We start from the raw sequence: 23,396 nt of genomic DNA, 5'->3' as shown, positions 1-23,396 counted from the left end.
CAGATTACAGTTGAAGCCAAAATTTGCATTCCTGAAACCTGAAAATACTGGCACTGAAAAACACTTAGAGCAAACTACCACACTGTTGTAGTGAGACAAAAAGCCCCTCCCAACAAAAACAGAGTGCCATGATGCCTCAGTCAGAACAGCTGTGTATTAAGGTTCTTAAGGAAGACCCTTTAGGAACAGATTGTTCTGGAATCAGAGCTGAGCTAACTCCCTGAAGCTCTTTACCATCTTGCCTGAGTCACCTCTGAGTAACACATGCAAGCAGAAACTTTGTGCATGGAGACCATCAGTGCAGGACAGTGACTTCTCACAGACAGTGCATTACGGCTCAGCATCAGTTCCGATGCATTTGCCCCATGTGTTTTCTGACCATGCAGTTGGCAGACAAGGAAAGACAGCAACACAACAAAGTAGTAACATGTTTATCACAGGTTTTGTATGTGTGTGCATCTGACATTTCAGGTGCATCTAAAGCGAATCCAAGAGTAAAGAGCACCTGTTAGTAAAAAGAAGATTTGTTAAAGATGATGTAGTATTCTCTCAAGAGTCTCTGAAACACAGAAAACAAGTGCCAGCAATGCACTTCCTTTTGGAAGGTCACTGGTCCTTGCAGTTCCAGCCTTTCACCCAGCAAGCAACTGCACCCCAGCAGAGCTGGGCTGCTCTGCTGCCCATCCCAGCAGGCTCAGAGCTGACAAGGTGTGGGTGACTCGGCCAGCAGGCCCTCTCCTCTCACCTGGTGGTAGTTGGCTCGTGCCTCCAGCATCATTTGCTGGGTGCTGATCATCTTCTTCCTCCGTCGGCATTCCTCCTTAAGCACCTGGATCTCCTGCGAGCGCTGGGCCACCTCCTTGCCCAGCTGGTCACGCTGGGCCTGCGTCTCTCTCAGGGCCTCCTCCAGGCTGCCGAGCTGGCCGCTGAGGTACTCCTGGGAGTGCAGCAGGTACTCGGTAGAGAGCTGCGCCAGGCGCAGCAGCTTCAGCAGCAGCGGGTCTGCGGGGCCCTGGCAGTGCGGGCAGCACTCCCGCTCGGCGCTGCAGAAGGTGACATGCTCCAGGTGCGCCTGCAGGACCGCCACGTCCCCCTCCCGCGACACCCGCTCCACGTCCACGGTGCTCAGCCGCCGCCAGTCCGGGTTCTCGTGCCGCACGCGGAACTGGAACGCGGGAAACGCCGCCGGCCCCGCGCCGGGCCCGGTCGCCGGCGGGTGATAGGTGCGCTGGGAGAAGGGCTGCGGGAGAGAGACGCGGCTCAGCCCCGGCCGGCACTCCCCGCCCGCCGCCCGCCCGCCCGGCCCGGCGCTCACCATGTCCGGGCTCCGTCCCCGCGGCTCCGCTCGGCGCCGGCGTCCTCCGCGTCGCTATAGCAGCCCCGGCCTGCGCCACGGGAGGCGGCAGTGACGCCGGGCTGTGCCGCCTCCCGCCCGCCCCGCCGCTCCCCGCCCCACGGCCCGTCGGCTCCGAGCTCGGCACGAATCCTGTCCTCCCTCCCGGCATCCTTCTCCCGCGACGCCTCCACAGCAGCGCCGCGCTAAGGAGCTCTCTCCCGCGGGTCCCGGTGCTCCCGCTGCCCCGCACGCAGCGCATCCTTTACCATCTTCACACACTGCTCCCATCACCAAACGTATCCTCGGCTCCGCTCTTCTGCATCCTTACACAGCTACACAGTATACGCTTCCTCTCTCCACATTCCCTGCACTTTGAAGTCTGTACATGCCAGCCTGCTTGCCCGTTCACTGCATCAGTGTGCCGCTCCGTCCTGTACCTCCTCCGTGCTGCTTCTGACTCCAACCTTTCTCACTCTGCCATGACTTACACTCCTCTACCCCTGTGCTGTCCTGTGCCCTTCTCCAGCCTCGCCTAACTCAACTCAACATACCCCTCCCAATGCCCACACACCAACCTCCTCCTGGGTGCTTTCAAACACCTTCCTCAACTTAACACAGTCACACACTTTGCATGCTGCTTCCGCATGCTGTCCTCACTCAATGGATCAACACACCTCTGCCTGGTATCTGCACACACCAGACCCACTCTTGCAACCATACAACCCCACAACCCCACCACATCTGTTGCTCCTGTCTCATTCTACCAATACCAAACACCTCATGCCTTGTGTACATCACCTACTTTACCATCCATGGTTTTCTTCAATGCAACCAACAACTTCTGCCTATATCCCTGCCCCACCTCAATTCCCAGTGCTCCCCAGTTTGGTGTTTTCCTCGCTCCTGCTCAGTTGCTTCAAACACTGTTTCTAAGCAGCAGCATCTTTCTCCTCCATCATACAAAATCGCCCTATTCCCTCACTCATCCTTACCACTCTTCTCCAAAAACCTGCTCTTCCTATTACCATTTCTTAATGTTTCAGTCCCCTAGCTACGTCTGCCTTACTGCCATGTTCCACATTTATACCTCCCTAACTTTTCCATCCCTTCCACACATATTTTAGTTTCTCATCCTCTTGGTCATTCCTAGATACATACCTCTCCAAGAGCAGCCACACAATATATATATGGTCATACACTCCATTCCATATGTTCCTCTACATCATGCGTTATAGACTCACAGAGATGTTCTCAAGGGATCTCTGGTGATCATTGTCCAGTCCAAATTTCTGCAGCACACTAGTTCACATCACCTGTGGCATTTAAGATGAACAGACAATCCATCACCTCCCTGTACAACCTGTAGCATGTCTGTGCTCTCCTCCTGATGACAACATATTTCTTAATGTCTCACCAAGTATCTGCTATTACCAAGATCAAAAAATGTTTTGAATATTTTTGCCACAATTGTTCAAGTAACTGTAGGCCACCGCTAGAGCACCCCTTTTTCTTCTCTTCTTGACACAAAATAAGCCCTCACTTTCTTCTCATAGATCATGTAGATCCTAACCATGTTGTTAGACCTACTCTGTCCCCTTTCAGCTCCTCCACATAGTTCATACCCCCATTAGTATTTCCCTCCATTCACCTCCTAGGAACTTGTAATGAACCTCATCTCTCATCTGCACTTTTAACATCGCCCTCTCCAATACAAACAGTAACATGTCCACCAGTAAATACCAGCAATGTTGCTACGTGCACCAACATGAGCACCCTCGCAAATTACAAGCTCTTAGTTTTATGCAGATTTCTATGTTGGCTGTTGCTTTTTGGACCTTGAACTTTAAGCTTACTGGTCACACTTATACCCAAGGTTCAGTTCCATTTAGATTCTTCCATCACTTACCACGCCACTTGTTTTTAATTTAGAAAAGATACTGTGTGATGTCTGCAACATTGCAGTCTTCTCCTGCAAGAATGACATTTTTACCACCTCCTTTTCCATGAACAGAGTCTCCAGCAAATCTTCAAAGAAATCTATTTAACTTTATTTGATGTATATCAAATATAGATCTGCCATATTACACATAATGAAATCTAACTCCCAAAGACCTAAGCCCAATATGTGGTCCATTTATGTAACATGGGAGAAATTTCTTTACAGAAAATGTGAATTTTGAAAGCTACCACTTTGTGTGTCAAGCAGAAGAAGCCTGAAAAAGCACACATTAAATAAGGGCCTTTCACTGACAGATGCATGGGTTTAATTAGAAAAAGATAAACAAACATTATTTAAAGCCAGCAAAGTAAACCTCACATGAGGATGGCTTGTTCTCCTCAACCAATGTATCTAGTCAGGAATATCCATACAGATTTGCATGCTGCTCCAACTAAACCTGCTTTAACTGAACGTGACCCTGCAGTGGTACATCATCTATGCATCATATAATGGTCTTTGTTGGAATGCACCTTAAAGACCATCTAGTTCCAACCAACTGCCATGGGCAGAGTCACCTTCTAAGTAGACCAGGCCACTCAGAGCCCCATCCAACCCGGCCTTGAACACTGCCAGGAATGGGAGGGGCACCACGAAGCTGAAAAGAGGCACAAGCCACCCAGGCATCTCGATGGAGACAGAAAGAGTACGGAGGCGGCCCTTTTCGATCTTTTTTTCCTTTTCTTTCTGCCGGCTTTACTCTATTCTGGGAGCTGTGTCCATGAGGAATTTAGGGTCACCACCCACCCGCGAGGCCCGGTCAAGGATGGCACCGCCTGCTCCCGCGGCCACCCCTCCTCTCCGGGACGGGCGGCACGGGGGAAAAGCGGCGCTTCTCCGCGGCGGAGTCCGCGAGCCAGGCCCGGCGCTTCGGGAGGCGGCCGAGCACGGCCGGGCCTGCGGGAGGCCCTGAGCCGGGCTCCATCTGCCTGCCAAAACCTCCGGCTCCGCTTCGGAGCGCGGCCGCCTCGCCGCTCCCTCCCGCCCGCCCCGGGGGAGAGGCCCCGCCGGGCTCTGCCTCCCGCCACCCTCCAGCGCCCGGGCTGGGGGGCAGAAAGCGAGACCCCTGCGCTCACCTCCGGCTGCAGCTCCGCGGGTCTCGGCGGCGGCCGCAGGGCGCGGAGGGGCGGCGGGGCTGCGGCCGCTCCCGCCCCGGCCGTTACCGGCGGTGCCGCGGCGGCTGCGCCCCCCGGGCCCCGCCGGGCCCGTCCCGCGCCGGCCCCGCTGCCCCGAGCCCGCCCGCGGGGGCGGCTGCCGAGGCAGGCAGGGCTCCCCCGCTGCCCGCCGATTCCCGCTCCTTGAAAACCTGCCCCGCAGATGTTGATGCCCAGGCGGGATGTCCTTTGTCTTGGTCCGGTCCTGAGCCTCTCCGACCGAGAAGCAACCTTTTTTCTCCCTTTTTGTAAAATGCAAGGGAAGTTACAACAAGCTTTGGAAATTCTGCCTTTGGAAATTCAAGGCACGTTTTGCCACGCAGTCGCCGAACACGACACGTTTAAACCTGTGGAGCAGCGAACTTCTCAGCGCGATGGGGAGTCCCCGGCGGCGCGGGGCGGGCGGCGCGGCAGGGCAGCGGTGGGGCGGGGGCAGGAGCCCGCCTGCCCACCGAGATGGATGGGGTTTGCGGCTTGCAGGAGCCCTCCTGCCTGCCGCAAAGGGGGTCTTGAGGAGCTGCAGGATCCCATCTGCCCGCCGAGCTGGAGCGGGGTCTCTGGATCTGCAGCATCCTGCGTACCCACCGAGCTGGAAAGGGGTTTGTGCGGCTGCAGAGACTCGCCTGCCTGCTGAGCTGCAGGGAAGCCCGAGGGACCACGAGCGTAGCGATAATCTCCAACGGGAGATGGTGAGGAGCTTTCATGAGAGTTTTCTGACGTTTGCAGGAAAACACCATGTTCCAGTACCAGGATAAGGATGGGAGTATGCTTTCCTGCAGGTATCTTAAACGGAGTAATGTCAGGTGAAGTTGTTATTTTCAATGAAAATATGTATTGTACCATGCAGATAGAACAATTCCAACAGCTACAGATTGCCTCAAATCCTTCTGATTTGATTCCTCTTCCCTGTAAGTGTTCTGAATTGTTGAATTGCAAATGTTGTGCAGCCTTTTTGGCCACAAGGAAAATTTCAAACAGTTTGTATTTAATATAAATTATGCTGGCAAATTCAGTGATGGAAGTAATCATTAGACATTTACAACACCTAATCTTCATTTAGGAATTCCATTTGGCCAGGGATATACCACTTTGTTTTCCAAAGTACCCAGACTTACTGAGACACTAATTTACCTTACTGAACCATGAAATTCTGTTGCGACAGTATAGATGGGGGCACATTTGCTGTGAACACCAGCTTTAAGAAAAGAGGTAATCATTCCCGTGCTTCAGTTTTTGATGCTCCAAGGGTACCTCAGCATGCTTCAGTCACTAATAGGTTCAATCCAGAGGATCAGGCTAGTCTGAACATACATCAAATGGGGACATCCAGTCCTCCGTACTAGTGACTTTTGCTTCTGCAGATCTGTATCTGTTTGGCTATGAAAGCAGGCATTGCCAGAAGAAGATGCTTTAGTGTGGTAAACCTTAACTAAGAAAGGACTTTGAAACCCTGCAGTATGACAGTCACAGCCTCTGTGGGTCAGGCCTAGAGGTCAATATGCAATACAAGTTGATGAACACTTTATGTGAATAGTTGGAGCGTTCAGAGAGCAAAATGAACAAGTGCAGGCCCTTGGGTGCCCAAGAAATGTTGTACCCCATGCCCTTAGAATGCCCTAATGGCAACACCACAGTCCATTCAGCATGTCTTCTAAGGATCTCTCTTGCTATGAAAGTGGTTTTTATATCAAAGTAAATGCTAACTGTGTGCAAAAATGCTGGAAATGCTCTTCAGTGGGTGAGGGGAGTGGTATATGAAGTATGCAGAAATGTGGATTTTGGTTGCTTATTCTAGTGTCTGTTTAATACAAAATACACAAGCAGGCCTTGGATGAGAGCTATAACCGAGATTTTTATGCTGAAGGGGTGGTTCTCACCCTTTCATTCTTTTACTCTTAATTTGTTCCAGAGCTTGATTAATCTTTAATTACTAGCTGTAAGTGGTACAGCCTCACTTGGCAAGGGTGGGTATTCTTTAACCCACATTAGTGCTGAGTTCTACCCTTATATACCTTGGTGACAAAAGTACTCTCCTAAAACTTGTGTGGATTTACTAGGAGAGGACCAAGAGCATTTGCAAGGTATTTGTGGGACTCACAGAGGGTACCTGCAACTGGAGAGCAGAAAATTGAGAGTATTCTGATTGTGGGGCGAAATATGATGCCATCTCGGCAATGGCTATTTGGAAATGTCCTGAGTAGCAGGACATTTCAGTAGCAGGGGTACTGGGCACTGAGGGAGGCTGGGCAGGCACAGCCAGGCCTGGCAGTGCCCCCAGAGCACAGATGCAACGTGTTAGGTGAAAAAGTTATTGGTCTATTTTGTGGTATGGAGGAGGACTACACATGTGGTACAAGATGTTTTAATTTGAGAGGGCAGTGGACAAACTGTCTTGGGAACTGAGAAATAGACTCTTTAGTAACCTCTCTCCTACAGCGTTCTCAGAGTGATGCATACAAGTAATCATTAACTCTGGTGGAAAGTTGACTTCACCAGAATGGTGCAAGTATAATAATGAGTCTAGCCAGATTCTTAGTTTATTTAATCTTTTCCTTCCTGCCAGTTCCCACCACAGCACATTTTTCAATTTGCAAACAAGCTTAGCTGCTGGCTGGGCTTAAACCATGAAAAATACCTATAATACTTCCATTTGTTCAAACTTTCCATCACTCATTTTATCTGAGGAAATAATCTATGTATTTTTATCACAGGAAAACAAAATATTTAAAAGAAAGGTGGAATGAACCACTCTCCTGACCCTTTTGTGTCACCTCCTTCAATCCAACAAAGGCCACCAGCCACAATTAAGTAGTTTGAATAGACACTGCTGTATGTAGTTTAATACATTTTATTTTCAAGTTTGCGTGCTTCAGACTATTTTCAAATTAAATCTTTTTTATCTTCAAATAAAATAGTTTCTCTTAAAAGTTTCTCCTCACATAACAAGTCTAGCTGGATTTTACTGAGATGGCCAGCTCATTTATCTTCCTTTCTTCCAAACTCAGAGGGAATTCAACTTAACTATAGAGAAATGTCTGCAAAGACATGTTGATGCAATTGCAACAATAGAAAGGTCACACAAGCAAATACTTGGATTTTAACACTTAACTACCTCTAGATGAATTTTTAATGGCATACATTAGATACTTTTTCTTTTTCTAACAACTACATTGCACTTTTTTACTATGTGGAACTATTTTCACTGATATGGCTATAATAGCCTGAAGTTGGGTGGGGAAAAGAGGGTTCTAGATGGCATCACAGACCAATGGCTTACATGAACTTGTAAAATTCTGCATGAGGGGTTTTCTGTTGCCAGTGACTTGAATGAATAATGTCTTGAGAGATGATGTCCTTCAACTTAGGAAGGAAGAGTATGGAGGTGTCTGCTAGAGCATGCGGAGGTAAGGCTGCACACATACATGCTCTAAATTCTGGTTTAAGTGCTTGGAAGTACGAGCTTTGCTTGTTTGGTTTTGGTAGACATAAAATAAGAACAAACACCTTCAGTGATGGCACAGCACTTTGTCAGTGGTATCTTTCACATTTTGTAAAATCAGAGGCATTCCAGAGAAGCAAAATAGCTTTGTGGTATCACAGAGGTTTGAAACTTGCAGTTGAGCTGGGAAAAATATATGTATTAATGACAGGTAAACAAAAAACCAGTTTCAGGAAAATCAAAACTATGCAAATAGACTAAATTTCAGAAATTACTTCAATCAAGAAATAGGAAGAGTTCATTTATGTTAACATTTTTCATATATTTTCAAAATAAAATTATTTCAGAAAAATAACAGTATCTCAATATTTGAAGCAAATTTTATTGATTTTCAGAGTAGCATTTTAATTGAAACATATTCTGTGCCCTAAAAAAATATATATACACATTTTAATAAGGGCATCTTTTTATAAATTAAATATTTTACTCCCTTGCCCTAGACAAGACTGGACGTTCACACTACCTTTCAAGTCCAATGACAAAGATCAGCTTCTCCAAGTGCAAGTTTGCAGCATGTAAATTAAGTTCTTGTGCTGAACTATGGGTAGTAGGAGCCTTTCTGTTTCCATTTACTGTTAAGGTACCCAGATGAAGGAATTTCCTCACAGCCCTCTCCTGTGAACACCAATCCAAATGTGAGCCTACATGAACAAGAATCCCATGTTAAGCAGATGTACACTACTATTTCTATATTGATTTCTATTTAGCACTACTATTACTATTTAGCTCCATCACAGCTAAGTTTCTGACAGGGATGTACATAGGTGAGAACAAAAACGAGGTACAAGGACTGAGAAACCTCTTACAAGAAGTAGTCCTGAGAATACTACCTTGTGTTGCTACTGAGAATAGCAAAACAACGTCTATAAAAGCTACATTGCTTTTATATTCTTCCTGGATCAGGAAACTTTTGTTAGGGTGGTTTTGGAATCGAGATCATTAATGAAATTGTATCTATCAGTTGTATCACTAAGCATACCAGGGTTCTCCACAGATAGAACTACCTCCAACAAATGTCACCTTATTCAGTTCACTGTCTCTGAAGCAATGAGTAGCTTGAGAAGTCATTCCTTGCTAATTGCTGCCCTCTGATGTTACTATATATTACCAGCAGCAACTCAGGAGAAATTCCTTAGTTTTCTGTCTTTCCAGCACTTTGAACATTAGTGTAGTCTTTGTCACCCACCCTTTCATGCCAAACTCAAGACTTCTGGAGGAATTTGTTTCAGAAACCAGCCTAATTTTTATTAATCCCTTTGAAATTGTTTTTATATTTCAGCTATATTGCTTTGCAGTATAGGGAGGTGATTGTCCCACTCTGCTCTGCAGTGGTGTGGCCTCACCTTGAATATTGTGTGCAGTTTTGAGTGCAACAATACAAGAAACACATGAAGCTGTCAGAGGGTGTCCAGAGGAGGGCCATGAGGAAGAAGGGCCTAGAGGGGAAGCCATATCAGGAGCAGCTGAGGTCACTTGGTCTGTTCAGCCTGGAGGAGACTGAAGGGAGACCCCAGTGCAGTTACAGCTTCCTCGTGAGGGGAAGAGAAGGGGCAGGCACTGATCTCTTCTCTGGACAGTGACAGGACGGAGGGAATGGCCTGGAGTTGTGTCAGGGGAAGTTCAGGTTGGATATTAGAAAAAGGTTCTTCCCCCAGAGGGTGTCTGGGCACTGGAACAGGCTCCCAGGGCAGTGCTCACAGCACCAGCCTGACAGAGCTCAAGAGGCCTTTGGAAAATGCTCTCAGGCACAGGGTGTGACTCTTGGGATGTCCTGTGCAGGGCCAGGAGTTGGACTTAATGATCCTGATGGATCCCTTCTAACTTAGGAAATTCTGTCCTTCTGTGGTAAGGCAAGATTGTATTTCCCAATCCGATTTTCATTCTCTGGGCAAATCTTTAACTACTTCTGACTCTAGGGATGTCAAGACGAGCACAGCGTGAGCGAGCAAAGAGACAGGAGATGAAATGCAGACGCAGCCAGGCACCCCCGTGCGCCTTTCAGCGGGCAGCCCGGGGCGGAGCGCCGCCATCCCCGCTGCGCCGCGCCGCCATGTTCGGTGAGGCGCCGCGCCGGGGCGGGGCCGCGCGCGCTCGCGCCGCTCCCTCACGTCCGGCGGCGGGCGGCAGGCAGGGGCGGGCGCGCGCGGCGCGGCCAATCAGCGTCGCCCACGACCCTGCCCGGAGGAGCTGGAGCCGCCGCTCGGTTGGGCCCGGCCCGGAGCCGCCGCTGTCGGGACAGGGGGCGGCGACGGAGCAGGAGGAGATGGTGTCCCCCGCTGCCTCCGCCGGGCGCCTGGGCTCCGCGCTGCCCTTCCTGCTCGTTCTCTTCGACCTGCAGTACCAGGGTGAGCCGGGCCGGGGTCCCTGTGGGGCTGCGTTGCCGGGGGGCCGTGCCGCGGCCCGTCGGGGCTGGGCCTTCGGCCGCGGTGGCTGGCGGCTGGTCGCCCTCCCTCCGTCCCTCCTGTCGGGGTGCGCGGGGTCCGCCGTGGCGGCGGGGCGCACACCCCGCACCCCCGCCTGCCCGGGCCCGTGGTGTCTTGAGCGGGGGCACATTTCGGGAAAGGGTGCGAGGAGGGAGGTGCAGCGCTGCCACCTCATCACTCGGGCTGCGGCGAAGGGCGCGTAAGGAGGGCACGGCCGCAGCCGGTGACCTGTCGGGGTTAGTGGGAGCTCCTGGCGGTGCGCTGGCTCGCAGTGTGTGCGCCGGGCGCTCCCGGCCTGCTCACGGACGGGCCGGGGCCGCCGCTCTGAGCCCACTGCCCTCGAGTGCCAGCACTGGCCCTTCTGTGCTAGCCGTGAATTTCGCACTCCCCTCTGTGGATTTGGTGTAGTTCCGAAGTTCAAAGGCTTTTCCAGTTGCCCTTCTCAGCCGCAGCCAGTATTAGTACCATACTTAAAGATTCGCTGAGGCTTTTGATGGTTGCGTTGAATTGGTTCTGGTTTTGTTTTGTTGTTATGGTTTCTGTTGTTCTTTTGTTGGTTTTGGTTTTTTTTTTTTTCCCACCTCTCAGCATTAGTATTTGAAGTTCAGCTTATCTGTGCTTTGTGCAGCTTATTTACTTTCATAGAACACTGCCGGCAACACCTGTGTAGCCAGACTTTTATTCACAGACTGCTATTAAGTTTCTAACTGTTATGGAGTGGTGGTTACAGTCAGGGTTTCACCTGAGGGACATTCTTTACCTGCCAGTGGCAGATGGAAGTGGTACTGAAGCTGTCAGTAGTCAGAAAAAGGCTATGGGCTTAAGGAAGATATAGGTTAACATTAAAAATTCAGTTGATACACTAAATAAAATAATAGTTCAGCTGGCCAGGTGACAGCAGGAACGTACTGTGGCAAAGACACCCTGCATTAGACTGTGATGTCAATTTGCCTTTTTGTTTTTTTTTAATATGCATTCTAGTAGTGTTAGAAGACAAATAGTAACTTTTGTCAGAGCATACTGTTCCTCCCCCACCTTTAGATTGTGGCAGTGGTGCTCCATATTCTCTCTCTAAATTCATAATTTAGAGTTGCCAGCCTATTTCATGTATGTGGTTTAATGGCTGTTTGGGTATAGCACATTTCCTAATTTGGGGGACATTGTCTTAACTTCAGTTAATAAAGCTGTAGAGCACAGTAATAGAATGAGAAGTGGTGGTACTGGATCTTATTTACTGAATTCATTGACTTCTTAGTTCATGAGTTAATTTTTCAGAATGTATAGTTAGAGAATTTATTTAAGTATCTAGGTTCATTTCCCCACAAATATTGGTAGTCTTTGAGCTCAAAGGTGTTCATAGTTGCATTTAAATTTGTATCTTGATGTCTTGATAATAGAAGTCTGCCTTTTGTCATCTGATTCATGAATCTGGAAGAGTCATTCTCTATTAATTTTGTATCTCACAGTTGATGGCAATGAATACTATTTATATCTGGCTGGTAAATACACTTAGTAAAAATGGTTTTGATTCCTCCTCTTCACCTCAGTTTGTGACGAATTTGGCACAGATCCTCTTTTGGTAAGATTCATCCTTCACTGCTGTTTGTCCACACTTATCACAACAAAAAGAGGTGGCTGAGGAGGAATAAAGGAGTGTTGTTCATTTTTTCCCCTCTCCTTCCTCAGAGCAGAAGAAAGGAAATGTAATATGGGGAAGAATAAAGGGGCTCTGAGTATACAGAGCTCAGTTTGTTACTGTCAGACCACAAGCATTAAGTGTTTCTTTCCCCCCCCACCTTTTTTTTTTCCCCCTAAGTTTGGGAGCTTTTTTGGTTTTTTTATTGGCCCCAAATACAAAGGCTACTTGAGGGTGGGGCTTTTTTTTGTCTGTCAGTCTTTGCTGTGTTTACCAACTTCCTTTGCAAACGGAGGGAGTGAAAACTTGAAGGGTGGAAGTTGCACGTATCTCTGCTGTGTACTCTGAGGCTCCTTGTGAACCTCAGAAGTGTTGCCTCTGAAACTGTTGGTGCTTGTGCATATCTTAGTTCAGTGTCATTCTTCAAAATCGTGTTAGCAAATACACTTAAAGCAAAGACCAAACTGTTGAAAAATAACAGCAAACTTGAGATTCAGGGTCATTCTGATAAAAATGTTGCAAAAGCAGGATCTTCCACTCTCCTAACAAGATAAGGCAACCATTAAGCTCTATGGGAGAAAAATAAAGGTTTAGATGAATGCAATTAAGATTAATGGCATGCATGCTGCTGCTTTATCGTTCAAACAACCGGTTGTGGTACACAGTAGGAACTAATTCTGTTTGTTTTCATAATCTTGTTACTCAGCTTGGAAACAAGATTTAGAAAAAAAGTAGGTGGAAATTCTGCAGGGGGAAAAACAGGAGTGTGTAGACAAATGTAACATCTTAAAACTATTCTCAAGTTGTAGGGCTTTCTTGCGGTCTTTGCAATGTGGATGGGGCCAATTATACAGGGATATAGTTCAAGTCTGTAGACTTGGGTGCCTACATATTAGCACCAATTGTCCTAATAAAACAAAAATCCTACCAGGAAGTTATAATTTATTTCAAGTGAGTGTATTTAACTGGAAAAACAGGTTAGCTGCACCTGCTTGTTTTCCCTGCAGCTTCTGATTGTTGTCCCTTGAAGAGTTGTCAGGGTTAGTACCAATTATATGGAAATAGTCTGGGGGTTTGTGTTTATTTGGTTTGTTTGTGTTGGTTTGGCTTTTGTTTATTTAATTTTTTTTGACTCTTAGACTCTTGTCCCAGACTTGCATGGACTACAGGCTCTGAATTTATCCAGAATATTTGACTTGATTTAACAGCTCATGTGTGTGGTTGTTTGAGGCCCAGGGTGAATATTTAACACGTAGGCAGTCTTTAGAAATTATATTCAAATTAAAATACATGGACATTTTTAAAAATAATGGGAAGCTTGCACATCTCTTGGGTAAATTTAGTTGCTTGGTGGAGTATGCAGAGCTTCTTCAACTGGGCCTGTGGTATCCAGCTCACCAATGTGTATCTGTTGTAAAGAGCTCTGTGAGGTGAGGCTTGCTGATTTTTTTTGCTCCAGCTGAACTTTACTTCTTAGGCTCGTTCCCAGACCAAAGAGTGCGTAGGTATCCAAATAGGTTGCAGAGAATTTGAGTCCTTGGACTCCTGTGCTTATGTTATCAGTTTTCAGATGTCTACTGTGGGCTGCTTTATTTAGAGCAATTGTTTGACTACAGCCAGAAAATGAATAAGCAAAGATTTCTGTGAATAAGCAGCCCAACCATCAGGTCAGTGCAGGGTGTTCCTGAGTAGTTATGGTAAATGTCACTTTTCATCATTGCTAGGCTGATGATGCAGGCTGCTCCTGGAGATTCATGCACCAATTTATGATGTTCAGCAACTTGCAGAGCTGAGGTTTAATGTACAGTGTAATGTATGCCAATGCTTAATGTATTTTACAGGGAATCTAGAGGACTTCACAATTTGCTTCTTTATCTATCCATGTTGCTCCTGCTTTTATTACTTGTTTGCTATCAGTGGGCACCTTTCTCATTTGTTTTAGTAATTGTCTTCATTATTTTCAAGGAAAAAGATGGCTCTTCCTCCTAAAGTATTATGTAACTGTAAAACTGTACTGTACACAACATATTTGAAAGACACTAAACTGTGTAGGTACGTCTTACTGTGGAAAAACGTATTCTTGGAGCTATCCTGATGTGACTGAATGTAAAACAAGGATACCTGAGACTGTGGGAATTGAATGCCGTATTTGGGTAGATGGAAAGTCCATCAAAGAGTAATTTATAGCCCAATTCTAGGATACCACTCCAGGTGACAAATTTTGAAAGATTTCAGGTATTTGTGTGTGGGGAAACACTGAAGGGATGAAAAGAATTTTTAGTTGATATTGGGTCATGTTAAATCCTTCAGTCTGTTTATAGTTTTATACCTGCTTTACCGCTAGCATGCTTCCAAAGCCAGGGTGAGGGTTTTTTTCAGTTCTTAGTTTTTTCATTGTGTTTCTTATACTTGCTTTGTCATTTTAAAGGATGCTGGACTACTTGATGATTGAAGCATTAAGCTAGTGAAGGAAAATGGGCCAGGAAGAATGTCCTTTTTTGCTGCAAATTGGACACATAAAATGGGAATACATTTTTTACATGCCTAGAATTGCCTTTAAAATGAATCATTTAGTAAGATCCTCAAATAATAATTATTTATCATGTAGATAGTTTTAAATCCATCTACCATTTTTAAACAAAAAATATTCACTGAAAATTTGGGACTTCATGAAGTAATTTCCATTAATGCTTTCTATCATTGTTCTAAAACAAATAATTGAGTTGAAGCCCTGGAATCCAGTGTGCTGACTTATTGTCAGTCTTTTAGCAGATAGAGCTTTCTCTAGTGGATGCAGAGGGGATTTTGTTCATTTTGGTATAGACAGCTCAAGGATTTTCTTATGTGGAATTCAAAGAATTATGAGCTGTAAAATGGAGTAGAAAAGAAAATATAAATTAGGATCCCAGGTATTGAGAGCTCCTACATCTACAATTGTGGTGATTTGATGATAAGAAGTTACTGTTTGTTGGTTACAAATACATTGTTGTTTAACCACCTTTCAATGTGAGAAGTTTGGATATACTTTCCTTCGATCAGTTGTACTGTAATATTTTTATTTGGGTTTAAGAAACAGCTTTGGAATGCTGCTGCATTTTGTATTTAAGGTGCCTATCTGAATCAGCTCAGGGCAAAATCTGAGTGAAGTAAGTTATAAATAATTAGGTTTTAATATAATGCGCTTATTCAGGATTTCAGTATATTGCCTTGCTTAAATCTAGGCATAGGGTATCCTCTTAATAAATGAAAATTTTTCTAGTGTGAAAGTTTTTTAATAGTTATAAGCTGGTGAGTAATTTGTAGTGGAATTCTGCCCTGATGTGAAGACTGCAGGAAGCAGGACAAGCGAAAAAGCTGTTGCTGAGTTGATGTGTACGTACAGCATGTACTTGCACTTGGCTGCTCATTTCTTCTCAACAATAGTCTTTCCCTGTTGGTTGAGCAGCAGCAGTTTATTAGCTTGAAACTCAAACTGGCACTTCAAAGACTTACCACTTTAGTATGGTTTTCATGCTACTGGTTGAAGGAAAAAGGAGTGAGAATTTTGTTTGTCTAAACTTGCAGTCCTGTAGAAGTTTGCCCTGGAAATTATGAAGATGAGACAAGTGTGGTAGATGAGAAGCCAATCTCTTAAGTAGCCAAACAGTTCTCAGTTAAGTGTTGAGTTACCTTCAGGGTAATGAATTTTTACTTAGAACCTGTGTGTATTTGCTGCTTGTGTGTGTTACGAGTGCTTTCCAGATTCTTCTGGAATTGAAAGTCAGACTGTGTTACTGCGTGTGTGGATTTGGTGCCTTGTCACAGTGGGGTGCAAAGCAATGTCTTGTGTCCTTTGACACATGCTAACTGGGACATGCTATGAGGTTATTAGACTGCAGGGTGCTTTACAGAGTCTCAGAATCCCTTAGGTTGGAAAAGACCTGACATTACCTAAAGTGCAGGAGGATGTGACTTCTGCCTCTATCAGTAATGGTTTGTTACATGTGTTGTATTGTCACTGTATGTGTTTGATGTAATTAAACTGTTATTTCACAACCTTGATCTTTTTGTTTTTCTTTAAGGAGCTGAGTGTGGAATAAATGCAGAAGTAGAAAAACAGCTTGAAATGGGGAAGAAATTATTGGCTGCTGGACAGCTTGCAGATGCTTTGTCTCACTTTCATGCGGCTATAGGTGCGTATCTCAGGGAGGTGACTCTTCTACTGAAATACCTTTGGGTGTGGTTTTCCCACTGTTTGCTTCATTAAATACCCTGCTTTCTTGCAGGATATTGCATTTCATGAATCACAGAATTTGGGGAATCTTTATACAGCAGCTTGGACAGGAGCCAGCAGAGATGCAGTAGAATATTTATGCTTTGGTTGTGATAAAAGAAAACTGTTAAATTAACTACATGATACATAAACACTTAAGTCACTGTTGTTCTAGAAGCTTGCTGTATGGAAAGAATTATGATTTATATTATTTGATGAGGTTTTCCCTGTCTGTCTAATCCCATCAAGATCAGGTTTCATCTTTATGATGTTTTTCAAAGTATGAGTATGTCTTTGAAAGGCTGACTTTATCCATGCTTTCTCCTATCCAGTGCTGTAAAAAATTCAGTGTTTAAAATAGTCACTCTCTCTCTTCTTATTTTTTCTTAATTAAATCTTGAAGTAGGTGGTATCTCAGTGAAACTGATGCTGCAAGTTTGAGATACTGAATTGGCAGTGGAGAGCAAAATTATCCCTCTCTTGTAGTCAAATAGTGAGTTTGTTCTTGTTTGGTGTTCTGCATTTGCAGCAAACTGAGAAGTTAAATGTTTGCTTAGCTGATTAAAATCCTTTAATTGAAGCATGGAGACAGCACAGGTAAAGAGCAGTGTCCATTAACACTACAGTTTCTTAATTTCATGGTACCGTTTTAAGTTGTTGGACTTTGTTATAATGTGTGCAAGTGCATTTTTTTCTCTGTGAAAATATTACTAAGATGTTATACATTGATGAGTTGTACTGTTGATACTTTTTAATTTATGCCTTGGTTTAATAGTGAGATGTAAATGAAACATGAGTTGCTTCTGAGTTATTAATATTTTCTTTGCATTCTCCAAGGTCGACTTCCCATATATAAAGAGAATGGAGGAGGCAACTTCCCTTTTTTTCTGTTATGGAAGTTCCTTGTTCCACCTAGATGCAGTCTGTTACTCCTTTGGTTGGTGTGTTGCTGCCACCAAAGCATTTCTGTGGGGTCTGTGCACAGTTAGTGCTACAGTGTGATTTTTTTCCTTTATTATTGGTTGGCAAACTTGAACTTGGATTTGATGAGGAGACCAGTTCAGTGTGTGGCTCTGCAGGTCCTGGTGGTGTTGTAGAGGCAGCAGTGGTGTGAGGTGCCTGCATGGGTAAAACCCCCTGCTTTGCCAGCTGTGCTTGAGCAGTTTGTAGAAATATGGGATGACCACCTCAGTTGTGACCTTTATGGAATTCTTAGTTGGATGCTGATTTTAGCCTGATTGCCTCATTTTTATCAGACTTCTTCTTTGGATTTTGCCTTTTTGAAAAGATTTTATCATGGTTTGCCAACTGTGCTTGTGAGGAGCTAAGAATTCTTTCCTGGCTAAGAATTCTTTCCTGCATCCTTGTAGACTTTGAGGTAAATAGATTTATCTGTCTTGCCTCAGCCCGTCTATTTTTGGTGTTTTTGCAAATATCTGAAATAAAAGAAAACTGCTGTCCCTATTACCTCTCTTCAGTTAAGTTTTCAACTCTTTCTTCAATCCCAGTTTTTGCCTTCTGTCTGGGTAAATGTCAATTGCTGTTCATTACTGTTGCTGGAGTACTGAGGCAAAACTATGTGTCAGATAATCATCTGGTGTTGGAATGTGCATTCTGTGATAGCTCTTTCCTACCTTTCGTCTTCTGTGTATTAATCAAGTTCCTTAATTTCAGCTGTCAACTTGTACCTAGCCTACACATTTAGGACTCAATGCTGCTTTTTTTTTTTTTAAGGGTGCTAACAGTTGACTTTATTTGATGTTTATAATGCTAACATACAAAGAGGCATACAGCATGGGAGTGCCTATTCAATTTCAGTTCTGGAGATTAGCATTTTCACAACTAAGACATTGTAGAGGAAGTGTGCAGATAGCTTTTTCTTGGTCATGGAGGTGGCAGGCTATGAAACTTCGTTGCTGATCATAAGGTTTTTGGAGGTGCTGTATCTTCCATTTATTTTGAAGCTCAACTTTAACCTCAAACAATGTGAAGAAGAAAAATACTACTTCTGTTCCTCAGATATTGATGTTCTTGTCTACAAATTCTGGATTAATTATTATGTTTTTAACTGTGTAGTAAAAGATTTTCTGTATTCCAGCATTGGGTTGTTTCGGTGGTTGAAGTTACTTTTTCTTGAGTGCCCACAGTAACTCTCACCTGTTTCTGTGAAATATTGCATACAGAAGAATGTTAAGAATACTATTCTTGTTTTCAGAGACTGATGTTTGCCTCTTGTACAGGAGTGTGTGCTAGCTTGGAGAATGTTAAAGTTGCTGGAATTTTGACCGGGAGACAACATGGAATGTGTGGGCCCTGAAGTTAGCCTTCATGTTGATAGTGTGTGTGCATTTATCTGCTGGTGAGAGGGAATGTTGGTGCCCACTTTATTACTAAAGAAAGAAGTTGCTGATATTTCAATGAACGATATAAAGAGTTAGTGTCTGTGTTGACATTGCACTAACATATTAGAAATTTTGGGAGTATTTGCATTTATCTGATATCGTGATCAGCACCTGGGCTGGAAAAGATGAATTAATGTACTTTCAAATGTATGCCTGCAGTTGGAGGTAAAGCATTAGTACGTAGAGGCTGTTCTCCCATATAAAGCTGAAGAACACCTGCATATTTGACCTTCACTCTCAATTATTTGGCATTTATAGTACTTGTGTAAACTTTGTTGGTAAATAATTAAATGCACAGAAAATACAGCTTGCATAATGTTGCCAATTTTATGTCTTATTAATGTATACCATTGCTTCCAGTGACTTAAAAGTCAGATGATATATATTTAGTCATTACAGTTCTACTGTACCAGAAATTTCAGGAGCATTGAGATAGTATTCTGATTACTGTTTGTTCATTTGCAGAGGGAGACTCTGAGAACTACATTGCTTATTACAGAAGAGCCACAGTGTACTTGGCCATGGGCAAATCTAAAGCAGCAATTCGCGATTTAAGTAAAGTGGTTGAATTAAAGCAGGACTTCACATCAGTAAGTATTACTGGAACTGAAGATTGTTCAAGTGTAAAGAAAAAAATTGCTTCAAAGAACGTTTGGGGTTTTTTTCAGACTTTGCTTAACAGGAATAGAGAATACATTATCCCTCAGAAGGCTTTAAAGTGGGTAGAATAATAGCAATGGTATATGTGCCTTAATTTGCAATGATGTTGAGTACAGTCTAGACAGTTATTTGAACAACTACTAGTTTTGCTAAGTTCATAGATTTGTACTAAACACTTCTCTCACTTGTGGTTGTTCTGTTGTTCACCAGGCTTTGCCATTTGGGACAGGGAGACAAAAGCACACAGATGCCTCTGGGTTGTTTTTTTTCCTCTTAAACAGCATTAGATTTGAGGTATCTGTTCTCCACAGTAACTGTCCTAATCTCATTGCATTCCTGTGTGACTATTGCAAGTTCAGATTTGCTTACCCCTTTCTCCGTTCTGTGTACTCTATGTGGAGACTGCCTCGCTAGCTGGAAACGGATGCTGAAGTCCTCTCCCCCCTTTTTTGTGGGCAGTAGCATGTCCTGTGCAGTTGACAATAAAGAAGCAAATGTTAAATTCACTGTTGTGTGAAAATATTCGTATTAGAAATCCAAGTCCTATAAATCATTGACTTTTCTTTTTACATAGCTTCTCTTATTCTGAGAGTTTAATGAAATAATTAAATGTGGGAGTTGTGTATTCTGATATTTATTTTATCTGTAAGCAGTTATAATCAGGCAAGTGGTGTAAAGTTACATTCACTGTGATTTGTGAAACTTCTCACATGAGTTCTTTTCGTAAAAATTGTCTGCTTTTTGTCCCTCAGCTCTGGTGCAGAGCAATCCTTTGCCGTTGAAGAGGCCTTATAAGAATATTATAAATCAAAAAGACAAAGAATGGGTGTCGTGATTCCTGTTTCAGCTTGTTAGCTATACTAAAATGAAACTTGTGTTCATACTTTGCTCAATTCCCTTTTGTAAATAAAAAGTTATGTTTCATTTCAGGCAAGATTACAAAGAGGACAATTATTGCTTAAGCAAGGAAAATTTGATGAAGCAGAGGATGACTTTAAAAATGTGGTAAGTTGGAGACCAGTGTTGAACTACATCTCTACTTTTAAAGTTGGGTTCTGGGCCAGGGTCACATCTGAACTCTGATGCTCTGTAGATTATATGCTATCTAGGCCTGAGTTTCTTTCCTGTTCTTTGCAGGCATAGTAGCTAAGCAACCTTGTATGAATAAATGACCAGTGAAGTTGCAGTATAGTGATGCAGATGAAATGTGGTGTTGCCTGAGACGATGGAGCACTTTGGAAAGTCTTTCTTGTGTGTGCCTGGTACTTCATGATCTCTGCTTGCTGATAGCTGAAGGGAGCAGCCTTCATTCAAAAATAAGTGATGTGGGACTCACAAGTATGTAGCTGAACTCTGGTTTACATCACTATATTGATGTCTTCCTGGGACATCATGGATCAACCGTTGCAGGTTCCTATCTCTTTTTACTGGTTGCAAAAGAATTGTTGACTTTCAATTTAGTCACTGAGCAGTTAAATCAGTACATTTCAGTGGCATCCCTCCATCTCATCTGTGGAGTTCTCTATCTTTATGAATGTCTGACAGTACTTTCTCTCCATGATCAGGAATCACAGTTTCCAGCTACAAGTAGCTGGATATTACCCACCCAGAACTCACTTGGGCTGTTTTCAGTTTTGATGGGTATTTTGTGCATTTCAGCCCTATGCTGCACAGATAAACTGATCTAACCCCAGAAAAAAAGCCCTCAGAAAATGTGAGTCTGGATTTCCTCTCTATTGCACAAAAATAATGTAAATGTGTATAAATAAGATACATTCTTCATTCTTGCTTGCTCTTCAAGAGTTGCTAGTTTGAACAGCTGGTGTGTCTCTTAAGCCAAAATAAGAAGAATTCGCAAAGTAACAGATGCTGTCTTGTTGGCTGTCTCTGAAGAGAGCGATGAAAAAAGAAGTTGTGTGGTCCAGATAGCAGCTGTTTAATGGAAATCTTACTAGTAAGTGTGGATGACAAAACTGGAGTGGTTATTCTGTATGTTCTGCAGGACAGCTACGAGGAATGGCTCTTGCAGGTAGAAATGCACCAGGCAGTTCTTGTGTCTGTAGCAGAGCTCCAGCAGCTTATTCTGAAGTTCACGTAGCAATGGCACCTCTGGCTGCTTCTTCCTCAGTAAGTTTCTTAGGAGTGTGTGGTCTGATAGCAGCGCAGCCCTGCTGTCTGCAAATGTGGGAGAGAGTTGTTCAGCTCGGATTAACTGAGGACACAGTTGCTGCAGTAACAATTATGCAGTGTCAGGGTTCATTGTGAGTCTGTGTCTGCATCTTTTTGCAGATACTGTTTCTTGAAGTATTGCTTAATGCTACATATGGAATTGTTTCTCCAGTCAACTGTAAATATCTTTTCCTATTGCCAAACCTGCTGCAAAAATTTATTTGCTGCCTTTGGTCAGTCAAATAGTTACAATTCTCAATCAGGCTTTAATTCTGAAGTGGAACAGAGTTTTTTCCCAGAAGCTAATTTAGGAAACAAGCATATTAGTTCTCAGTCTGACTTCCATTTTCCTTTTATGAACAAGGTTGTGTGTGTACTTAGAGTGGTCTGTTTTGAAAAGCTTAATTTTCAGTACTTAATAATATTAAGTAATAAATACATTTAAGTACAACATATTCAAGCAAAACGAGTAAATACTAAAGTAATAATTTGCAATAGGTTAAATTGCTCATGTGTGGAGTGGGTTAAATTGTGCTATATACCTTGAAATCTTTAAGTAAAATACCTATTTCTTTGAGAGGTTTTCCTTGTTTTCTAAATCTTTCAGATTTCCCATTCCATTTCTTGTAGTCATGTTCCTTAAAAGGGATCTCAATAATTTAGGAGATGCAGTAATTTTTGAGGGAGAGAAAGCAAGAAAAATTCAGCCCATCTAAATGGAGGGAAGGATCACAGGTAAATTTTTGCAGTTTGTCAGACCAGTGGCTTTGTGTAGAACTTAAAAAAAAACATAACTATTCTTCATATAAAACAGTAAACCTGTCCTTTAATGTGCACTCATGAAAAGGAAAGAAAATTCATGTATTCAAATTCTTTCTATGTAATTTCATAGTATCAGGAGAAGGTTTCATGGTGGGCACCCTGAATATCTTTAAATGGTTGATTGCTAAGCAGTTTCTCTGTATATTCCTCCCCTCTCTAGCATATCAGTACTGGCTGTCTTGTGAGGCAGTGTGTGAGAGAGCAGGCAGTGGAAATGCCTAGCTGCAGAGGATACAGTATTCCTTTTTGGGAGCAGAGCCTCTTGAGATTCAGCCTTCATGTGTTATTTTTAGCTGTCTTTTTTTTTTACTCTCTACTTTCCTGTTGGCTGGAATTAATCGCGAGGTTTGGATAGAGGGTGTGATTCAGACTTGTGCCTTCATGTATTAAGCAATACTGCATTTCTAGAAACCTCTCCTTTTGGCTAACGCATGAATCAAGCTGATTAGATTTTTTACATGGATCACGTTTTTCACATGAAACAAGAAGTAAGCAAAATTCCTTTGGTGATTTTACAAAGTTGTTGCTTATGCTGTATGAATAGTAATTATTTCTCTGCTACAACTTTGGTTTAGTGTTCATATGCTTTAATATCAAGTTCCTTCTGTTTGGGTTAGTGGCTTCTGATTGATAGAAGTCAGCAGGACAGATCTGTGGGTGCATCAACATTTGTGTCCAGGGTCTCGAGCCATGAAAGCCCTGGAATGTTTTTTACCTGTAAGCATGTGATTTTTACTGAAAATAAAAGTGATATTGGCATACTTTCATTGATGGAAGGCCTTCTGGAAAGGTGACAAAAACAATGCAAATCCTGGCAGCCCTGTGTATGTGCCTTACAGTGTTGTCAGTGACTCTGCTTATGTTCCAGAGGAAATGACAAGCATTTGAGTTGGTGAATCTATAGAAGGTACAGAATTAGAGCAGAACTTCTGCCTCGTCTGTTGGAAAGTGAGGAAAGGACCAAATTGTTAAATTTCTTTTAAATTTTAGTCTTTTTTAAGACTGACTGTAACAGTTGCAATTCATTGCAATAAATACTGTAAATGG

At 43.6% G+C, this 23,396-nt stretch overlaps 2 protein-coding genes and 1 long non-coding RNA gene across 5 annotated transcripts in view; 1 reads left to right on the top strand and 2 right to left on the bottom strand.

Annotated features, from left to right (window-relative positions):
* The window catches only part of DZIP1 (DAZ interacting zinc finger protein 1), a 37,279-nt gene extending 32,784 nt beyond the window's left edge, over positions 1 to 4,495 (bottom strand). Inside the window, exons 1-4 of one of the 3 annotated variants that reach the window (XM_064408435.1) lie at positions 4,409 to 4,495; positions 2,495 to 2,649; positions 1,316 to 1,385; positions 746 to 1,240 (exon numbers count right to left, since the gene is read on the bottom strand). In XM_064408435.1, the coding sequence (XP_064264505.1) occupies positions 746 to 1,240; positions 1,316 to 1,318 (498 nt within the window). In that variant the 5' untranslated portion in view covers positions 1,319 to 1,385; positions 2,495 to 2,649; positions 4,409 to 4,495. The remainder of the gene's footprint in view (positions 1 to 745; positions 1,241 to 1,315; positions 1,386 to 2,494; positions 2,650 to 4,408) is intronic. The other 2 variants (XM_064408434.1, XM_064408436.1) reach the window with 2 other exon arrangements.
* Positions 4,496 to 8,289: 3,794 nt separating this feature from the next.
* On the bottom strand, positions 8,290 to 9,977 carry LOC135293833 (uncharacterized). The gene is made up of 2 exons (XR_010355924.1): positions 9,693 to 9,977; positions 8,290 to 8,626 (listed from the first exon to the last, which is right to left on the bottom strand). It is a non-coding gene; the product is annotated as an uncharacterized LOC135293833 (long non-coding RNA).
* Positions 9,978 to 10,141: 164 nt separating this feature from the next.
* The window catches only part of DNAJC3 (DnaJ heat shock protein family (Hsp40) member C3), a 30,462-nt gene continuing 17,207 nt past the window's right edge, over positions 10,142 to 23,396 (top strand). The window contains exons 1-4 of the mRNA XM_064408433.1: positions 10,142 to 10,330; positions 16,106 to 16,216; positions 19,164 to 19,288; positions 20,289 to 20,363. Coding sequence (XP_064264503.1) covers positions 10,249 to 10,330; positions 16,106 to 16,216; positions 19,164 to 19,288; positions 20,289 to 20,363 — 393 coding nt within the window. The 5' untranslated portion in view covers positions 10,142 to 10,248. The remainder of the gene's footprint in view (positions 10,331 to 16,105; positions 16,217 to 19,163; positions 19,289 to 20,288; positions 20,364 to 23,396) is intronic.

Source organism: Passer domesticus, chromosome 2 (assembly GCF_036417665.1).
Source record: "Passer domesticus isolate bPasDom1 chromosome 2, bPasDom1.hap1, whole genome shotgun sequence".
In the NCBI taxonomy this organism is placed as follows: domain Eukaryota; kingdom Metazoa; phylum Chordata; class Aves; order Passeriformes; family Passeridae; genus Passer; species Passer domesticus.
This window is presented reverse-complemented; position numbering and strand designations above follow the sequence as displayed.